General features: G+C 35.9%; 1 protein-coding gene across 1 annotated transcript in view; it reads right to left on the bottom strand.

Moving 5' to 3' along the window:
* Window positions 1–6088: 6088 nt before the first annotated feature.
* LOC135728186 (lysophosphatidylcholine acyltransferase 1) overlaps window positions 6089–18503 on the bottom strand; it is a 52644-nt gene continuing 40229 nt past the window's right edge. The window contains exons 9-14 of the mRNA XM_065246326.2: window positions 18116–18198; window positions 17791–17916; window positions 17274–17427; window positions 15257–15355; window positions 14897–15038; window positions 6089–12319 (exon numbers count right to left, since the gene is read on the bottom strand). Of these exons, the coding sequence (XP_065102398.2) occupies window positions 12144–12319; window positions 14897–15038; window positions 15257–15355; window positions 17274–17427; window positions 17791–17916; window positions 18116–18198 (780 nt within the window). The 3' untranslated portion in view covers window positions 6089–12143. The remainder of the gene's footprint in view (window positions 12320–14896; window positions 15039–15256; window positions 15356–17273; window positions 17428–17790; window positions 17917–18115; window positions 18199–18503) is intronic.

Below are 18503 nucleotides of genomic sequence, written 5' to 3' on the forward strand. Positions count from 1 at the left end.
TAAATTAGCATGCATTGATTTTAAATACTTGTTTATTTCTTTTTTAATTGTTTGTGGGGATTTAGTCATTCAGAGCATTAATCCTGGCCTAAGGCTGGAAATTAATAAGTCGGCATCTGTTAAACTGAGACAATTGTTTGGCAAGCACAGCGTAACAGATCAAAGAGAGGGTTATCAACTTACCCTTTACACAGATATGACAAATTCACCACCCGATAGGCACCCCAAAAAAGGATAAATCTTAAGACGTGCTTGTATATAAGTCTATATTATGTTATATAATTATATTACCTAATACAAGTAAAGAAACTTACAGTTAAACAGCAAAATATTCACCTCAAATATGTTAAACTGCCAAGCAGATTTAAAAAAAAGAAGAAAAAGAAAAACACTTATAAAATGTGACCCTGGACCACAAAACCAGTCTTAAGGGTACATTTTTTGATAGTGAGATTTTCAATAAATAAGGTTTCCATTGATGGAAAGCTTATTTGATAGGATTGGAAAATAATTGGCCAATATGCAACTATTTGAAGATCTATAATCTGAGGAAGCAAAAACTTGAAATATGAAAATTGCATACAGTTCTTAGTCCTTAGCAACACATATTACTAATGATAAATACATTTTTATATATTTACAGGAAGAAATGTACAAATATCTTCATGGATCATTATCCCCAGACAGCAGACGACTCCAGGCCAAATCTGCAATGGATCTGGTCCGAAGTCAGTGCGGCCTTGGTGCGGCACCAGCTTGGTGTCGTCTGCTGTCTGGGTCTTATCCTAATTATCTTTAGCATTAAATATATATGTATAATTTTAAACACCTGTGCGACTTATTACTGGTTTTGTGATCAAGGGTCACAAACGTCTGTAGCAGCAATAACATGTAAATGACACATGGATGTGGTAATACAGATGCCAACATGGCCTTTGAACAAATATTGTTTTGGTTAGTGGGCATCAGGCCTAATTCAATAACGGACACCTATTAGATTTTCATTTTCAGCTAACACAATAAAACAAATGTTCTGATGTGTCTGCTTTCACATTTATTGCACATTTATTACACTGTTATTACATTATTATTACACTTCAATTGCTACAACTTAAAATTTCTCACTTTAAATTGTAAGGTGAAAAAACATTTAAAAATGACTTCAATTGGTAACACCTAAAATATTTTTCAACTTACATTTTTCACTTATAAAAAATTATAATTTTAGGCGTTACCAATTGAAGTAATTTTTTAATGTTTTTTCACCTTACAATCTAAAGTGAGAAAATTTAAGTTGATCCAACTTTTACTATAGCTATTTTTTTATAACTATTTATGTCGGGCCATTTATTATAGCCTGTATGAGTATTTGTCAAGTTTATGGGACAGAAGAGAACAGTCATGGCCCAGATGCCATTCATAAACTTCATGCTGTCATTGAGGCAAACAACTGGGAAATTCCACAGAAATAAAGTCATTGTAAGGCTCACTGATTTTCAACAATCCATCAAGAAGCTTTTTTCCTGTGCATACCTGGATGACTAATAGACCTTTTTTTTATCCAGTTAGCCGCTAATCTCAATGAATGACTATGAACACAAGGACGCATTAGATCAGGGGTTTTCAAACTTTTTGTGTGTGTGGACCACTATTTGTAATCAAGAATTTTCGCGGACCACCTCATAATACTCATAATAAAATATGTCTACACAAATCCTGAATTTATCTGCACTTCTAAATAGGCTTACTAGCACTAAAACTATAACTGGTCATCACATCAGTACATCAAATTCTTAAAACATATTCTTAAAAAATATATTTTTCTTAATAAAATATATTCTTTTATATTTTATTATGCCTTTACACGGACCACCTGCAGTACCATCACGGACCACTAGTGGTCCGCGGACCACAGTTTGGGAATGGCCGCATTAGATTAAAGCTCTTTGTTTTAAAACATTGTATTGTTTTACCTGTTAGGAGCACTCTTAAGGAAATAAAGTGATAGAGAACAGTAGGGTGTATCATAATTTTATACAGTATATATAGTTTTGTCCATTGCAGTAAGCAACTTCATTTATGATAATTAAGATTGCATTTCTTAATAAAACTATCATAATCAAACATATTCATGGCAAGAGAGGACAGTATAGTAAAGGGGAGCAGAAAATATGAAAAACATCATATTACCATATAAAAAGTACATAAGTTAGATGTGGTCTACCCAAAGTGCTGACATTTATTATAACAGCACTCATATTGACTGTCTGTGGATGCTGCTATTACTGAGTTCTCATTTATTAACAATTGTGCTTTTGCATACTTAGTTTTTTAGTCAAGTGACTGGGCGAAAAAAAGCATTTGTCGAAGGTTTAAAGAGTAACTAAACCCCTGGTCAGAGCCTGACTCCGCCCACTGGCAATATTTGAAAAATGCAGGAAAAGTGTGCAGATCCCAACGAAGATAGAGGGGACGAACTAATGCTGCGTCCGAAACCGCCTACTACTTACTATATAGTACGCGAAAAGCAGTAGGCGAGGCGAGTAGTATGTCCGAATACATAGTATTCGAAAAACAGTATGCGAAAAGTACCCGGATGACCTACTACTTCCGGTTAGATTTTGCAGTGTGCATACGATGGACGCTTCACTATCCCATGATGCCCCGGACGAGGAGTTATCCAACGAAGAAGAAGAGGCACGTGGCTGTTTTCGCGCTGAAATGACATGACGTGTTGATGACGTATGTCACGTGATGTAGCAACATGGTGGAATTAGTACGTCCGAATCTCATTCATACTACCCGGATTCATACTATACAGTACCTACTGTTTTAACGCCAAGTAAGGTACTTCATCTTATTCAGTACCTACTATAAAGTATGCGGTTTCGGACGCAGCCTAAGTGTGTGGTGAGATCATCGTAACAAGGGCGTGGTGAGCTTGAACCTGCTTACGTCACGAGTCATTTTTTGGACCCAACATCCAATAGGAAAATTCAACTGCAGTAGCCACCGTTTAACCTGAAGAGGGCAGCACTCAGACGTTTTTACACCATATATTGTAGTATTGAAACACTTTATATCCAAATGTCAAAAAAGATACTAAAATCAATGAACAGCACTAATAAAGCCCCATTCTTACAGATCATTAACTAAAAAAAGTTGGTTTAGGGTTTAGTTACTCTTTAAAGGGAGTACAAAAACCATTGTTTCCAGTTACTCATAACATTGATAGTTAAAAGACATGGAAAGTTTGTCATTTTAAAACATTTTTCAAGTAATTGTGAAAACTCACGCTTGAGTTAAAGGGATAGTTCACCCAAAAAATGAATTGTATAAATTCATTGTATAAAAAAGTATAAATGTCTCTGTTCTGATGAACACGAAGGAAGATATTTTGATAAATGTTTGTAACCAAACCACTCTTGGACCCCATTTACATCTATAGTATTCTTTTTTCCTACTATGGAAGTGAATGGGGTCCACAGACGGTTTGGTTACAATTATACCATGGTCCGTTTAAATACTCGATTCTGATTGGCTGGAAGGTGTGCATTAAAACCGTTTAACGCACAGGTAGTTCCAGTCAGTTTGATTACAGTTAGAAATTAATCCGCTACTATAAACATTAGTAACCATAGTAACACAGTTACACTTGCAGAGAGAGCGAGAGAGAGAGAGAGAGCGAGAGAGAGAGAGAGAGAGAGAGAGAGAGAGAGAGAGAGAGAGAGAGAGAGGAGAGAGAGAGAGAGAGAGAGAGAGAGAGAGAGAGAGCGAGAGAGAGAGAGAGAGAGAGAGAGAGAGAGAGAGAGAGAGAGAGAGTGAGAGCGTCTCTCTTTACAGTGAGTCTCTCTCTCGTCCTTCTCTTTCAGTTCCCTGTCTATCTCTTTTAAAACATTGCTTCGAAATTTCCAACTGTTTGATTTTTGTTTTTATTTAATTTAATCCATTTCAATAAATGTAATGTGTCCTAGTCGTGGTTAGAGACGTCGGTTTTATTTCACACTTTACATAATTCATTTAAATAAATGATTAGTTCAAATAAAGATTGCCTTGTCACTGTCAGTGTTGGCTGTCATTCATAAATTATTTTAATAAATCAATTAAAGAATCATTAAGTTAGCTATATGCTTAAGCAAGGAGAGGATAGACTTTAAAGAAGAGACGCACACAGCCACAGGTAACTCGCACACGCATCTCTCTCTCTCTCTCTCTCTCCCTCGGGTTCTTCTCTTTCAGTTCTCTGTCTCTCTCTTTTAATAATACATTTAAATAAATGTAATAATTCATTTAAATAAAAGCAATACAATGGCACTACTTTATTTAAAGCGGACGGAGTGCGAGCCTTAACTTAAGAAGATTAGCGTCATTTTTACCTGTCTGTTAAAAATTACACTGTAAACCTTAATTAAAGCTTTAATTTGGCAAATAACAAAGGTATAAGCGGGATAATCCACGGCTAGCCATGCATTAAAGGGTTTTAATGCACTTCGCAGAGGCAACCACCCTCCCCTACGCGTCGGGTGGTTCTTCGCCTCTACGTGCATTAAAACCCTTTAATCCATGGCTAGCTGTGGATTATCCCTTACATATTTCTCAAAATATCTTCCTTCGTGTTCATTAGAACAAAGAAATGTAATTTAATTGGGTTCGTATGAACATGAGAGTGAGTAAATCACGACAGAATTAAAATTTTTGGGTGAACTATCGCTTTAATAATTATTAGTTAAGCGTGAGTCTGTTGAATGCTGTATTCTGATTGGCTGAGAAATGTTCCGTGGGTATGCATTAATTTCTTATAACCGCACATCTAACTTGTCAAATGTCTTAAAAATAGGCACCAGAGCAATGCTTGTGGTAACCGTGGTATAAGAGGAATAATTGACTCCGGTCCTTTGAATTATTTGAAAATAATGCACACTCCCGTTGCACCTTGGGTGTGCATTATTTTCTTATAATTCAATGGCCCGTCGTCAAATATTCCTTACCCAATTACTGAATGGTGTAGGCCAGGGACTGTTCCCACCCAAAACTTACAGCAAAACTGCTTCTTAGAATGCACTTTGTGTAACTCGAGGCAAGTAAGTAGTTTTCACACAAAAAAAATCTGTGCAGACAATCATACGAGTGAAATGTCTATCAGTTGTACACTTTTAAATCCTTCACTCCAAATTTTCTGTACCTCAGTTTGAAACGACTCCTCAGAATGTTGTCACCTTTTTGGAGGTGGATTTATGGAACGCAGCACCAGTATGCTTTCAGGTGAATGTTCCTGTAAGGTTGTGATGTCATGTCAAAATGTTTCATATGAGTATGTTTGACTTCATGTGGTGCAGTGCACATTGATTGGTGTATGACTGCTCTGTATGCTTTAAAATACTTTTTGTTTTATATCGTCATTAAGACGAATGGTCTACAATGCAGCACCACATAAAGTCGAACACAGCTTATAAATATGCATGAAAAGACTGCCAGATTTATATAAGCAAGTGAATTCAAGGTTGGATGATGGTTTGCATAAAGACACCAAAACTTAGAAGAGATAAGGACTTTCCTCTAAACTCTGCCATCCATAGCTTCCATCTCTCTGACCGTTGCCGTAAGGTAGCATGCACATCGGCGGCTGGTGTATGTTTTTAATTGTTTCCAATGAAAGTGTGGCAGGTCTCAAAAACGGCAGCAGCTGGTGGGTTGAGCGAAAAATGTTCAACTTTGGGTGAAACGCTCAGCTTATCAATGTCACTTCTCACTTGGCCGTCCAATCACATTGGGGAGACAAACATCACAAAAACCAACCAGCGCATTGGTCAACGACTAATAAACAAAGCAGAAGTATCATAGCATCCAAAGCTCTCAGGTGAAAAAAGCTGGCAAGCACCTACAGTTGGCGTCCGCCTGCCGTTTTTTACGTGCGGTGTAATCGCCCCCTAGGTGCATGTTGATTATGAAAACATTTTATCCAAAACACATGCTTATAATACCACAATTGGAATGTACTCTTTGCATACACGTAATATTGGTTTATCTGGTTTTAAATGTTAGTGTAAATTTATTTTAATGCAAACTTGTTGGTGAAACATGAAAAAACTTTTCATTCAGATTTTACACAGATATTTGTTTATTGAATGAGACACATTGTATATAGACTTTAGTACAAAAAAGACAAATTGATACAAACAGTAATTAGGCATATACTACTTGTATAACAGACTTTGTGTATACCAAAACTAAGCATATATTTCTGGATTATTAAAGGGATAGTTCACCCAAAAATGAATATTCTGACATCATTTCTCACCCTAATGTTGTTTTAAATCTGTATGAATGTTTTTTTTTTTTTTGATAAACACAAAATAAGATATTTTGATAAATGATGGTAAACACACAGCTGATTGTAACCAATGACTTTCATGGTAGGAAAAACAAATATGATGAAATTCAATAGACACTATCAACTCTGTGCTTACCATCATTTATCAAAATATCTACATTAACATTTATCACAATATTTGTTTTCCCTACTATGAAAGTCAATGGTTCCGGCACCTTACAGTACCATCATTTATCAAAATATCTTCTTTTGTGTTCATCAGAAAAAGAAATTCATACAGATGAGAAAATGACAGAATTAAATTTTTTGGGTAAACTATCCCTTTAAGTATTAACTTGAACATTTACTGAAATATACATTTAAATGTTTTAATATGTAACATAATGCTTAAGAGCCGGATATATCATTTAATAGTTTAATAAAAAAATGTCACCTTCAACGATCTAAAATAATTTTTTTAATGATCTTATAAATTGACATGATTTGACCTTGAACGTGCTCACCACATTTCTTAACCTCTAGGGGGAGACAGAGTTAAAAAAATAATCAGATCCAGAAGAATGTAGTCAAGAGTCCCTTTTTATTAGAGTCAGAATGACAAGACATTTCATAGCAGTCGAAACAGACAAGTCCAGGTATCTTGTAAAAATGACTCTTTGGATACATACAAAATAAAACTCGGGATAAAATAGAAAACAAACCTACAACATCTACATTAGCCGAAACGGGTAACAGAAGAGCCATCAGAAAGACTCATCGCATGAAAAAGCAGCTCGGTCTTTCATCTTCAGCTCAGTTTGAAACATCGTCACAGGCGGAAAAAGTAAAATAAATTAGATTTTCAAGTTTAGGAAAGCTTTACAAAACAGAGTAGAACAAGTCTTCCTGTGAGGTATTTAAAATTAACTATACGTAAAAAAAGGGTTTACAATGGAGAGACAGCTGGACCCTTATTCCATTTAGAAATTTGATTCAAATACAAATCATAAATTACTGTTTCTCCAAATATGTAGTAAGCTAAGTTGACTGGGGTCTGCTCAGGGTTCCTGCCGGCCTCATTTAATCTAAACCTTCAGCATAAGATGAAATGTTTGCTAAATAAATGTGATAAAAACATATCTCAGTCACATTTCACTTCTCTGTTTAACAGCAAAACAGCTTAGTACTCCAAACACTCAAAAAGCACCTGGTCAACAACAAAAAACTTCCCTAGCACCACATATACGCTCTCAGTGTTTAACACGTTTAGTGCATACTAAACATCAGAGAACGATCTAGCAGTCAGGGATTAAAATAGCACTGAGCAAACTTACAATCCCCTTCAGCTGTCCTGATCATTACAATAAAACCTCCATGCGGTCTATATGGGTATCGACCACATTGACATCATAACCAATCACTTTAACATGCAAACCAGCATACTGTATCACATTATTCAGAAAAAAGCTTACAAATCTAAAGTGCCAGCACAAATACATAAACATCAAATTGGGATAAAAGTGGGGGAACCCATGAGATCTGGATTGAAAACAGTGTGGCGAGTTAGCGACTCGAACCGTCATCTGTACAAAGAGTGTACGTCGGGTTCAAGTGTCCTTCAACTCACAACTCACTGTTTGAGCCGTGTCCTTAAGGTCTGTCATATAAATAAATGCAGATAGTCGAGTATATTGTTACTTTAGTATGACACGGCATTTATATTTGTACTATTGATTGTGATGGATTGTCAATACATTCTCTTTATCTAAAAAAAAAGAAGGACTAATTCAAGGCCAACAATAACATTCATGAAAGTGAGGGGAATAGAAAAGAGATTGTAACAGTAATGATTTAAGGAAAACAGCATAAAATAACAAAATATAATATTCCAAAGTGAAGCTAAAGATACAAGTCTATCAATTCAGTCATTGTTATATGTAAATAACACTTCGGATCACAGATCATTTCATGGCAGTGAAAACAATTCTTATATGTATATAAAAATTCACAAAATGCCCTGCATTCGGAACATTCAAAATACATATCAGAAATATAAATTATTTCAAGTCAAAGATGGTGACATAGATAAATCATTGCTTTACTGAAAACGTAAGGGGGATTTTAGTACTAAACTGTGTCTGACTAATTTCATAACTTTATGAATAGAAAACACATTGTGAGAAAGAAAGTACAAAACTGGACCTTTTTGGACTCTGGGGTTGTACCCTTAAGGTTCCTTTTTGTACCTTTATGAGTATAAAACAAATGTTTTACCTTTTTGGGTACAATATTATATCCTAAAGACCCATTGTGTTCTTTTCAGCCAAAAATGAAAATTCTGTCATTATTTACTCACCCTCAAGTTGTTATAAACCGGTGTCAATTTCTTTGTTTTGATGAACACAAACGAAGATATTTGTAATTAAACAGGAATCCCTCATGTTGTTTCTAACCTGTATAAAGATACTGTAAGTAATTTGTAACCAAATTGTCTTTACTTCAATAGTAGGAAAGAAAAATACTAAGGAGGTCAATGGTGCCTGAAAACGATTTGGTTACAAAAACTGCTCACAGTATCTTTATACTGGTTTGAAACAACATGAGGTGGTACATTTTTGGGTCAACTATCCCTTTAAGGACCTGTTGTGTACCAGATAAATGCAAAGGGTACACAATAGGTCATACTTAATGCTTAATGCAATGGTTCTCAAACTGGGGGCCGCGAGATGGTGCCAGGGGGGCCCAAGTTTTATGACATTTTATAAAATAAATTAATTTATCATGAATTCTGTGCAATTAAACCTAAAGAAATAAGGCTACTAACCAACAGCACTACTTTCTATCATTTAATATATGATAATGAAATATGTTTTGTTTACCTAAAAGTTGAGTCAAGTTGTCATAAACTTTCTTTGGGGGGCCGCGAAGGAATGCGCCGTACACAAGGGGGGGCGCATGCTAAGAAAGTTTGAGAACCACTGCATTAATGTACCCAAAATGGTCCAACAGTGTACTGTATGTTTAGTATGCATGTAAAGGTACATAAAGGAACCATTAAGGTACAGTTTTATACTTTTTCTCTACAGGTTGTACAGTGTAGAGGTTGTATCAGATTGTGCAGATTATATATTCAGATCCAGGATCAGTTTAAATGATAGTGACATTTTTACAGATCAATACTTTTCGCTCTCAGATATTTGACAGCCCATATTTGATTTTCTCCCGATGCTTGAGATTGGAATGTAAGATGTTCTCCAAAAACAAAACAAAAAATCTCTACTATAAAAGGGCTAATCTTATACAACCATACATTGGGTTGAAACAAAACTTCTTCTTTTAGCAAAACGAACTGACAACTTTTGCAAAATTGTGGTAAACCTAATGTATGATAATAACAGCACTAAAATTGTCAATTCGGCTTCTTCACATAATAATAAAAAAACAGCTATCATGCTTTAAAAAAATTGAACCCAAGGGCTGCTTAACTTACATACATACATACACAGATTCTTTGACTGATGTCAAGTCTTACAGCTTTTTTATGCAACCACATAATAAATTGTTCATTAAACACAAAACAACATTCCTTAGGCTAGGTCAAAAACAAATCAAATTGGACTTTTATAGAGTGCCACAGGATGTCTTCATTTTGTAAGCAAAACCCAAGAGCGAGTAAGCATTTAGCACTTCTGGTTCCATCATCACAAAGTCAATGAGATTTCTGTAATGGGTTTTGGTTAAACCCCTTAAATATGACTAAATCTAAATGACTGAATGTAAATAAGATTTTGGGTTAACATAAGATTTCAACGTTTTATTCTACGACAATACACACACACCAGTAATACCCTCACTTGTAACTTTTTAAAGCTTTAACGTGTGTTTAAAATGGCTAAAACATGATGATTTATAGGACTACAGACGTTGTCGGGAGGCTTTAAACGTCATCCCGTGTGAAGATCCGAAATACAAAGCAACATGTGCACAAATCCCAACATACATTTATTAAATGTGTTTAATGAAGTTTGAAAAAGCTGTCAAAAACTAGGTGGTGATGACGCTAATGTGGAGAGACCATGGTGTAGATCAGTGGTTCTCAAACTGGGGTCCGGGGCCCCCAGGGGAGCCGCGAGATGGTGCCAGGGGGGCCCCAGTTTTATGACATTTTATAAAATACATTCATGAACTCTGTGTAATTAAACCTAAAAAAATTAAGGCTACTAACCAACAGCACTACTTTGTATAACTTAATATGTTTTGTTTAATTAAAATGTTACATTTTAGAACAGTTTTTGTCATAAATTTTCTTTGGGGGGCCGCGAAAGAATGCAGGGGGGCCGCATGCGGAAAAAGTTTGAGAACCACTGGTGTAGATCACCCCTTACAAAAATTTACCATGGTTTTACTATAGTAAAAAAAAAAATGGTTCCTGTAGTAAAACCATGGTTTTGCTAATAGTAATCAATACACCAAAATTAACTTTTACCACACACACAAATAATAATAATAAAAATAATAGCCTACGGTTAGCTTTTTATTAATAAACACTTAAAATTCATAAAAGTTGTGTTCATCTGTGCAGATTATCTGGTTGGACAAAATATGTATGTGTTATAAACCTTTTTTGGGAAAATCCAAAATTGAAAAAAAAAAAGGAAAAATTAATGGGCTTTTTGGCAGGGGAACCAGTGTCCCGCTAACTCCCGGGTCGGCTTACAAAATACGACATCTCTGCGGCACTTTATTGTTCGTGTAAAGGACTCAAAACTTAAAATAAACATAAAACTTATAAATTGCATTACTTAAAATGCAGGGGAAATTGTTAAGCACACAATAAAAATTACATGATTCAAAGCAAAATTATTCTACTCGTTTTGAATGTTCAATCGGCCATTGTAAGTGAAATAAAAGGAAAATACATAAAAATGGAATATTTATAAAAAGCACATTTTATTACGTATTAAAACTCTGATACCTGATTCTTAAAACTAACTACCACAGTCATTATGGATTTGGTTAATGTCGTTTTTTAGCAACTTGATCTGTTCATTTTGGTACCTGAAGAAAATGATAATAAAATAAAAAAGGGGGACAGCCGACTGACACTCGATTGTGAATTAAACTGGTTGTGGTACGATAAACCTCACATAAGAAAAAGAAATGAAAACAACATAGCCACTTTCCCGCACCCCTGAGCTAAAGAAAACAGAATAGAGAGACATTAAACTGGCTCATTTTGATTCAGACCAGCACTTAGTGGGACCCTTGCACCTCAAATCTGATACTCTTATACAGAAGCAAGCAGAGTCAGATATTTGTCACTGGTGCTCAAAGATCATTTAGTCAAATACTGAGTAATACTGATGTCTAGCATCGAGCCCATGCAAACACTTTCATATTGTTATAAAGGCATCTACAGTCACAAAGCATTGAGAAAATGTGGGCAGTGATGGGGAGAGAGAGAGAGAAAAAGAGGGCGAGAAAGCACCAAACGAGTTCCTTACCAATCAAAACCTTTCATTTGTTTGTATCACTTTCACCCCATATTTTAAAAACATGCACAGTCAGTATCACTCGAAGTAATGAGAAAATGAAAAACGAAATAAGTGCTTGGCCTTTAAGGATTTACGTAAAAAAATCCCTTCAATCCGTTCTTAAAAAATAAACATTCCTGATCCCAAAACGACAGAGCTGAAACGCTGAGAAGAAAAAACAGCAAGTGTAAAATAATGACAAAAATGTTACGGATACCCGGAAGTAAACTTTGCAATAACGTGACTGCCTGAACCTCCTCTTTTCCTCTGGAGAGTGACTTGAAGATCGAGGAAGGAGCTCAGTCGAGTTTCTTTTGAGACGCGTGGTGGACGCTCGGGGTGAAATCAGCACAGAAACCGTTGGACACGGGAGTGGAGACGTGGGAAGAAAAGACGCCCCAGAATCCGGTGTTGTCCGAGTAGAGGTAATTCTCAGCGAAGTCTGGATGCTGCTCCGCAAAGTTCCTAAAGCTCTCTGCCACAAGATGGCGTCAAAGAACAATGACAGTCAGAGAGTGAACACAGTAACCAACTCACACAGATAAACTAATACTGATGGTGTTGATAAATGTTAAGAGCTGTCACAATTATGAAATTTGACGGTTAATTGTCTAATAAATTACGACAATTGTGACGATTATTTGCCTGTTTTAGGGCTTTGACATTATGACGATTAATTGTCTGTTTTATTGCTTTGACATTTCATTCTCATACATTTTTTGGTTTGTTCATGAAATAATTTTCACATGTTACTGTGATTATTTAAATTAAATCTTTTGCCAGGTTTACCTGGCAGTAAATATTAATACACATAACACATATTTAAAAGTAATTATTTAATGAATATATCTTTCAAAAACTAAATAAACAAAATAAAGTGTCTGAAAAATAACTGAAAATAAAAATGCAATTCAAATAAACTTGACTAAACCAGAACAGGCCTTAAATAGTAGCCAATCCTACTAAGGTCATATTACAGTTTTTTTTACAGACGCTAGGACACATTTCTCAATTCTTAGGTCAATTTGCATATGCCTACATATTGTTTTCAAAACTGTTAAACTTATGTTCAAAACAATAACATAATACAAAACTGAATAAAACAGCAAAAGTAATATTTTAATGAAATATATTTTAAATCTTAAAAATAAATGCTGTAAAAACAATTGGCCAAAAGGAGAAGACTGAGTAGATTAGCATACTATACTATTGTATCTGTATCCGTGCATGGTGTGTATACAAATTCTTGTATTTTGGAATTACTTATAAATAAATAAATAAACTACATAAAATATTGGAAGAAATTTGCATCATGTCTGATTCATTCCAGTAACTTATATTGCAGTGAATTATAAACAGTTTTACCACGGGTCTGTTGAATGCTGTATTCTGATTGGCTGAGAAATGATCCGTGGGTATGCATTAATTTCTGATAACCGCGCACCTTACTTGTCAAATGTCTTAAAAATTGGCACCAGAGCAATGTTTGTGGTAACCGTGGTATAAGAGGAATAATTGACTCCGGTCCTTTGAATTATTTGAAAATAATGCACACCCGCGACATTGCACCTTAGGTGTGCATTATTTTCTTATAACTCAATGGTCCGTCGTCAATTATTCCCAATTATTAAGGTCATTGTTTTGTGGGTGACAAAGTCTGTTTGTCGGATGTCAACCTTTGCTAGTGTTCTGGAAAAATGAGTTGATTTGACACCTGAATAAAGTGTTTTGGTAGTTGTAGTGCATTTTGAGTGTGAAATGAACTGCTTTGCCAAGCTGAAAGTTTGTTAGGAGAACTGTGTGAAGAGTTTCGCAAAAGTGACCTAAGTATTGAGAAATGTGTACTAGGATCTGTAAAAAAAAAACTGTAGTACAGGACCACATGTCTGTAGTGGCTGCAATAAATCAATTCCTTACAGATCCTCAAGAATAGGATCCTTTACTTCCCTAAATTCGCAATTGCGGTTTTGGATATGTATGTTTTATCTGGCAGTTCATACTGCTTATCAAAGTTTTGCAGTATTTCTTTAAATGCCGTTTTTCCACTGTATTGCATAATCCTGATACACTGTCAATGAAATACTGTCTAATTAATACAGGCGCTGCAGCTCCCCCTTGTGTTTTTTAGAGAGATGTGCAATCATTGCGGTGATCTGAAATCATTGCGGTGAGGTCAAACAATCGCAATGAGACGATTATTATTTAATCATTGTGACAGCTCTAATAAATGTTTTAGTGAAAATGATCCCAAAACAGGATGCTATATTATTTAGAGAGCATATTTTTATATACACAGGGGCGGACTGGGACTGGAAATAAATAATTAAAGGAATCATGCAGAGAATTCGGTTCCTGCAGTGCAACATGAAGTCAAACACACACTAGAAACTCACGCCTTCTTTAATTTGCTTGGATGAATTACTGCTCAGCTCAGTAATTTGATTGGATAACAATCATGCTTGGCTTCCGTGAACAGAAACTCCTGCCTTTTTTATTTGTGAAGGGTCGTTCACATTATAACGATAACTATATTAGCGTCCACATCATCGGAAAATAACGTTAAATTTATGCTCATTCACTTGCGCAAATCACTTGCCTTTAATGACATTACCTTTTTTTTTATATTTCTTGTAATAAGAAACTTTTGCAATTGTTTACATGTCACTGAATATGTAAATATGCCGTTTCTTGTTGCATTTACACAGCGGGTAACCAGCAGATGTCCTCAACACCTAAATCTAAATCTAGTTTTATGTTATAGACCATAGCAATGAGCTTCTCTAGTGTCATTTTAAGTGCGCGTGCACTGATGTGATGCCAACAATATCATTCATTGTATCTTTATTGTTATAGTTGTGGCGTGAACTCTGTTATTCGCTTTAATAGAAAACGATTATAAAATTTTTATTTTTATAGTTATTGTTATAATGTGAAAGACAGCTGCACCTTTATATGTGCATAACAGCGAGACACATTGCCCATTGGGAAAACTCCCGGTGCTCCAGATGATCAGTCCGCCTCTGATTATACATTAAATAAACTTTATTCTTACCAAAGGTGAGTTTGCCAGAATCCTCTTCATCAATGGCTCTAAACAGTCGTCCGACTTTGAGTTCTCCAACCCCCAGAGCCGTCCTCAAGATACACATCAGCTCATTCTCTGTGATCGCCCCGTCCTCTTCTGCCTCAAACATCTGAAAGCAACAAACATCCAACAAATAAACCTCTTACCATTTAAAAACTTGTTATTTATCATAATCGTCTGATTGCAAACATCTAGCATCATTGACAATAGTGTTTTCATTAACAAGGGATGTGGTTATTTAAAGGGCAAATTTATTGTACAAACGGCAACTCTGATATATTATTGCATCCCTAGAAAAAACTTTATTTTTTATTAAATGTCACACACCTTGAAGGCCAGCTTCATGGTTTCCAGTGTTTTTGCAGGCCTACACACCACAGAGAAAGCAATCACAAATTCTCTGATGTCCACCGAGCCATCTTCATTCTGCTCAGCAAGAGAACAAAATAAATACGAGGTATGAACATCGTAAAAAAGTAAATCAAGCAGTTAACATCTGATCATGTTGAGGAACATCTTATGAACTTGATACTAGGGCTGCAACAACTAATCGATAAAATCAATAATAATAATCTATTATGAAATTTGTTGTCAATTAATTTCATTATCAATTATCTGGTTTGTGACATCACATGCTCCCGCACCACTATTGGACAGCGTGGACATGTGTCCGCTTCATACTGTACAGGGTAAGCTGTGCATTTCTAATTAAAGTCAGGCACTTTTCTTCATGCAATCCGAGCTGCACATTTATCCGGCACTTCTTCTCGCCCTGCGACCAGCTTGTTTAAAATCAATGCAGCGTTGCCAGGTTGGCAACATTGCCAGGATTTCTTCATACAGCACGAGCCGCATGCTCAAAGTCAGGTACTTTTAATACAACGCTAGCTGCATGTTTCTCATGCGCTTCTCTTTTTAAAAGCAAGGCAGCGTTGCTAGGTCCTCTACCTTTTGTCCGAGTTCTGATTTGGGCAAATTTTTAACTGTTTCTGCAGGTTGATGTTTTTCTGTTGGTTAGAGATGGGAAAATTTGTTTCATTAGTTGTTGGTATTTAGGATGCTTTTGGACTAATATAAACTCTGGTTAATATTTTTTTTTATTTTGTCTTTTAATATAAGTTAGTTTGTATTTGTTTACTTGTAGTTGGGTTTATATAAAAATAGTTATGCAAAAGTTAGGGTGAAATCAAGGTTTTTATTGCTGAAAGAACCCATGTATATCACTATTATATTATAATGGATTATTTATTTTGTTAATAACAAATACTGTTAATTCTCATCAAGGTGGTCACAAAGTTTTTTTTATTTTAAAGCAAAAAATTCAAAAAGATTACATTAGTAAAACGTTGTAGTAGTGTGTGGCTTTTGCACTTTTAAAAGTACACCTCTACACATGAATACCATAATTTATAAGGTTTCCCGATTTCAAATTTAAATCGAAATCGTTTGAAATTAAGTCACAACCTCGAACTTCGAATTAAAAAATGGGATCGTCGATGCTGCCACAAGCGGGGGAAAAAAACTTTTATAAACCTTTTTTTTAAAGATTTATATTTTAAACACGAGGGATGTATTGCTACAACTCCTTGAAATGCATATCTTAAACAGGATTACTACCTACTGATCTGACTTCAGACAGAGCGCAACTCCCTGCACGTGCGCGTGAGTGGCGCCAAGATGCAGAGGGTTATATTTTAAACAAAAGGGATAGTTTGCATCAGCTTGCATGAAACCCATAAAACTGAATAAATACATAAGGATTACTACTTTAGTTTATGTTTAGACTTCGGACAGATGCGAGAGCGCGTGCACGTGAGACAAAGAGAAGCGCAGCTGCTTATGACGCGCTGGATTTTTTAGATGTTAGGAGTCCAAGACGCCCGCATTAAGTCCATGTGCGTGCAAGAAGGAATCCTACAAGCTTTCTTGCGTAAAGTGAAGTCCACAAACCCCCATGCGAGGAAAAGCACGCAATGTGCATGTTAATGTGAAACTGTAATAATGATAATAAAAATAAATTATTTCTCAAAAAAAGGGGGGGAAACCGAGAATCGAATCGCATTGTGACCTTAGAATCGAAAATGTAACCGAATCGAGGATTTGGAGAATCGTGACACCCCTAATAATTTAGTGCTTTATTTAGCTATAATAAGTGAAAATTCTAAATAAGTAAATATTTAGGTTTTTAACCGATTAGTCGATTAATCGAAAAAATAATCGCTCGATTAATCGATTAAGAAAATAATAGTTTGTTGCAGCCCTACTTGATACTTTATCAAAGTCATCCTAATTCAGCACGACATCTGTATTAAAACTTCAAAACGTACGTGAAAACCGGATTTACCTCATCAAAGAGAGTGAACATATCTCGGACCACATCTGACACAGGTAGGTCCAGGAATTGGGCAAACTCATCCAGACTCAACCTTTCGCCTTGAAGTTTACGAGCTCTCGTCCCGTATTCCTGCAGGAGCTTCTCCGAGTTCTGACGTTTCAATCTGAAATATTAACACACATTCACACGAATGCAAGAGGAAACCTTATTATATTATTACCATCTTTCAATTTCATTTTAATGACTAATAATATACTCAGATCTAAATTGAAATACCATGTAGGCCTTTTCACACTTAAAAATAGTTTTCTTCACATTGGCATGGGCCATCAAAAAACCCTGAAAACTACTTGAAATGGGGGCAGGATTTCCTGTTTTGTCCAACAAGTGGTAGATACGGGTGTACCACAATACCAGACAATGTTTACAAGAGGTTTAATGAGTCTGTTTAATAAGGTTTCAGAAAACCACAAACCCAAATACCTCATCCTTCCCGATCACTGTTGTGTTATGTAATGAGACTCACCCGAGACTCCGGACCAGCTTGGCAAACTCAAGTAAACACGTGTCAACAGGTAGCCTGATCTGACCCTCAGCCATGGTTAACTGACAGTCTTCAAATGAGTAGTCTGTCACAGGAACCTTCAGAGCCCTTAATAAAACAATAATGTTTTATCGTATGTCCCCATACAGAAATCGGATGCCAAACAGGAATGTGTGTGTTTTAAAAATATTTTAATTTCTGTGTCGGTGAGTTTCACTGCTGAGTTAAAAGAGAACTACATTGTACCAAAAAAAAAAAATACAAATGTACAAATATTTTTACAAATTGAGTATCTACATAAACTTACTTGGCCATTAGGCGTCGCACATTGTGAGCGAAAAGCGCAGGATTCTTCTTCTCCTCCTCTGAGGGTGTGTAGATGGGCAGATACTGAAAGAAACAGACAAAACCAGTCAGATCTTTCTTTACACTTTCTTCGATTCTGCGACACCAAGAAAGCCTTTGAATCAAGGTCAAATCGTGTTCTGACGCTCTAATGCGGCCCACACATATGTAATGTGTCTCTACACACATCACATTCGGTACAAAGTAGGCCAACCGAAACTTCCCGAAACCACCAAACTCATCTTCAGTGAGCGGCTAAATGAGGTCACCGTCTGACGCTCCGGCCAGCATTCGGTTCACTCCACGTCCAATAATGAGCGCGCAGGATTTATACAAGCACCTCGTCCCTC

This window comes from Paramisgurnus dabryanus, chromosome 13, assembly GCF_030506205.2.
Source record: "Paramisgurnus dabryanus chromosome 13, PD_genome_1.1, whole genome shotgun sequence".
Taxonomy (NCBI): domain Eukaryota; kingdom Metazoa; phylum Chordata; class Actinopteri; order Cypriniformes; family Cobitidae; genus Paramisgurnus; species Paramisgurnus dabryanus.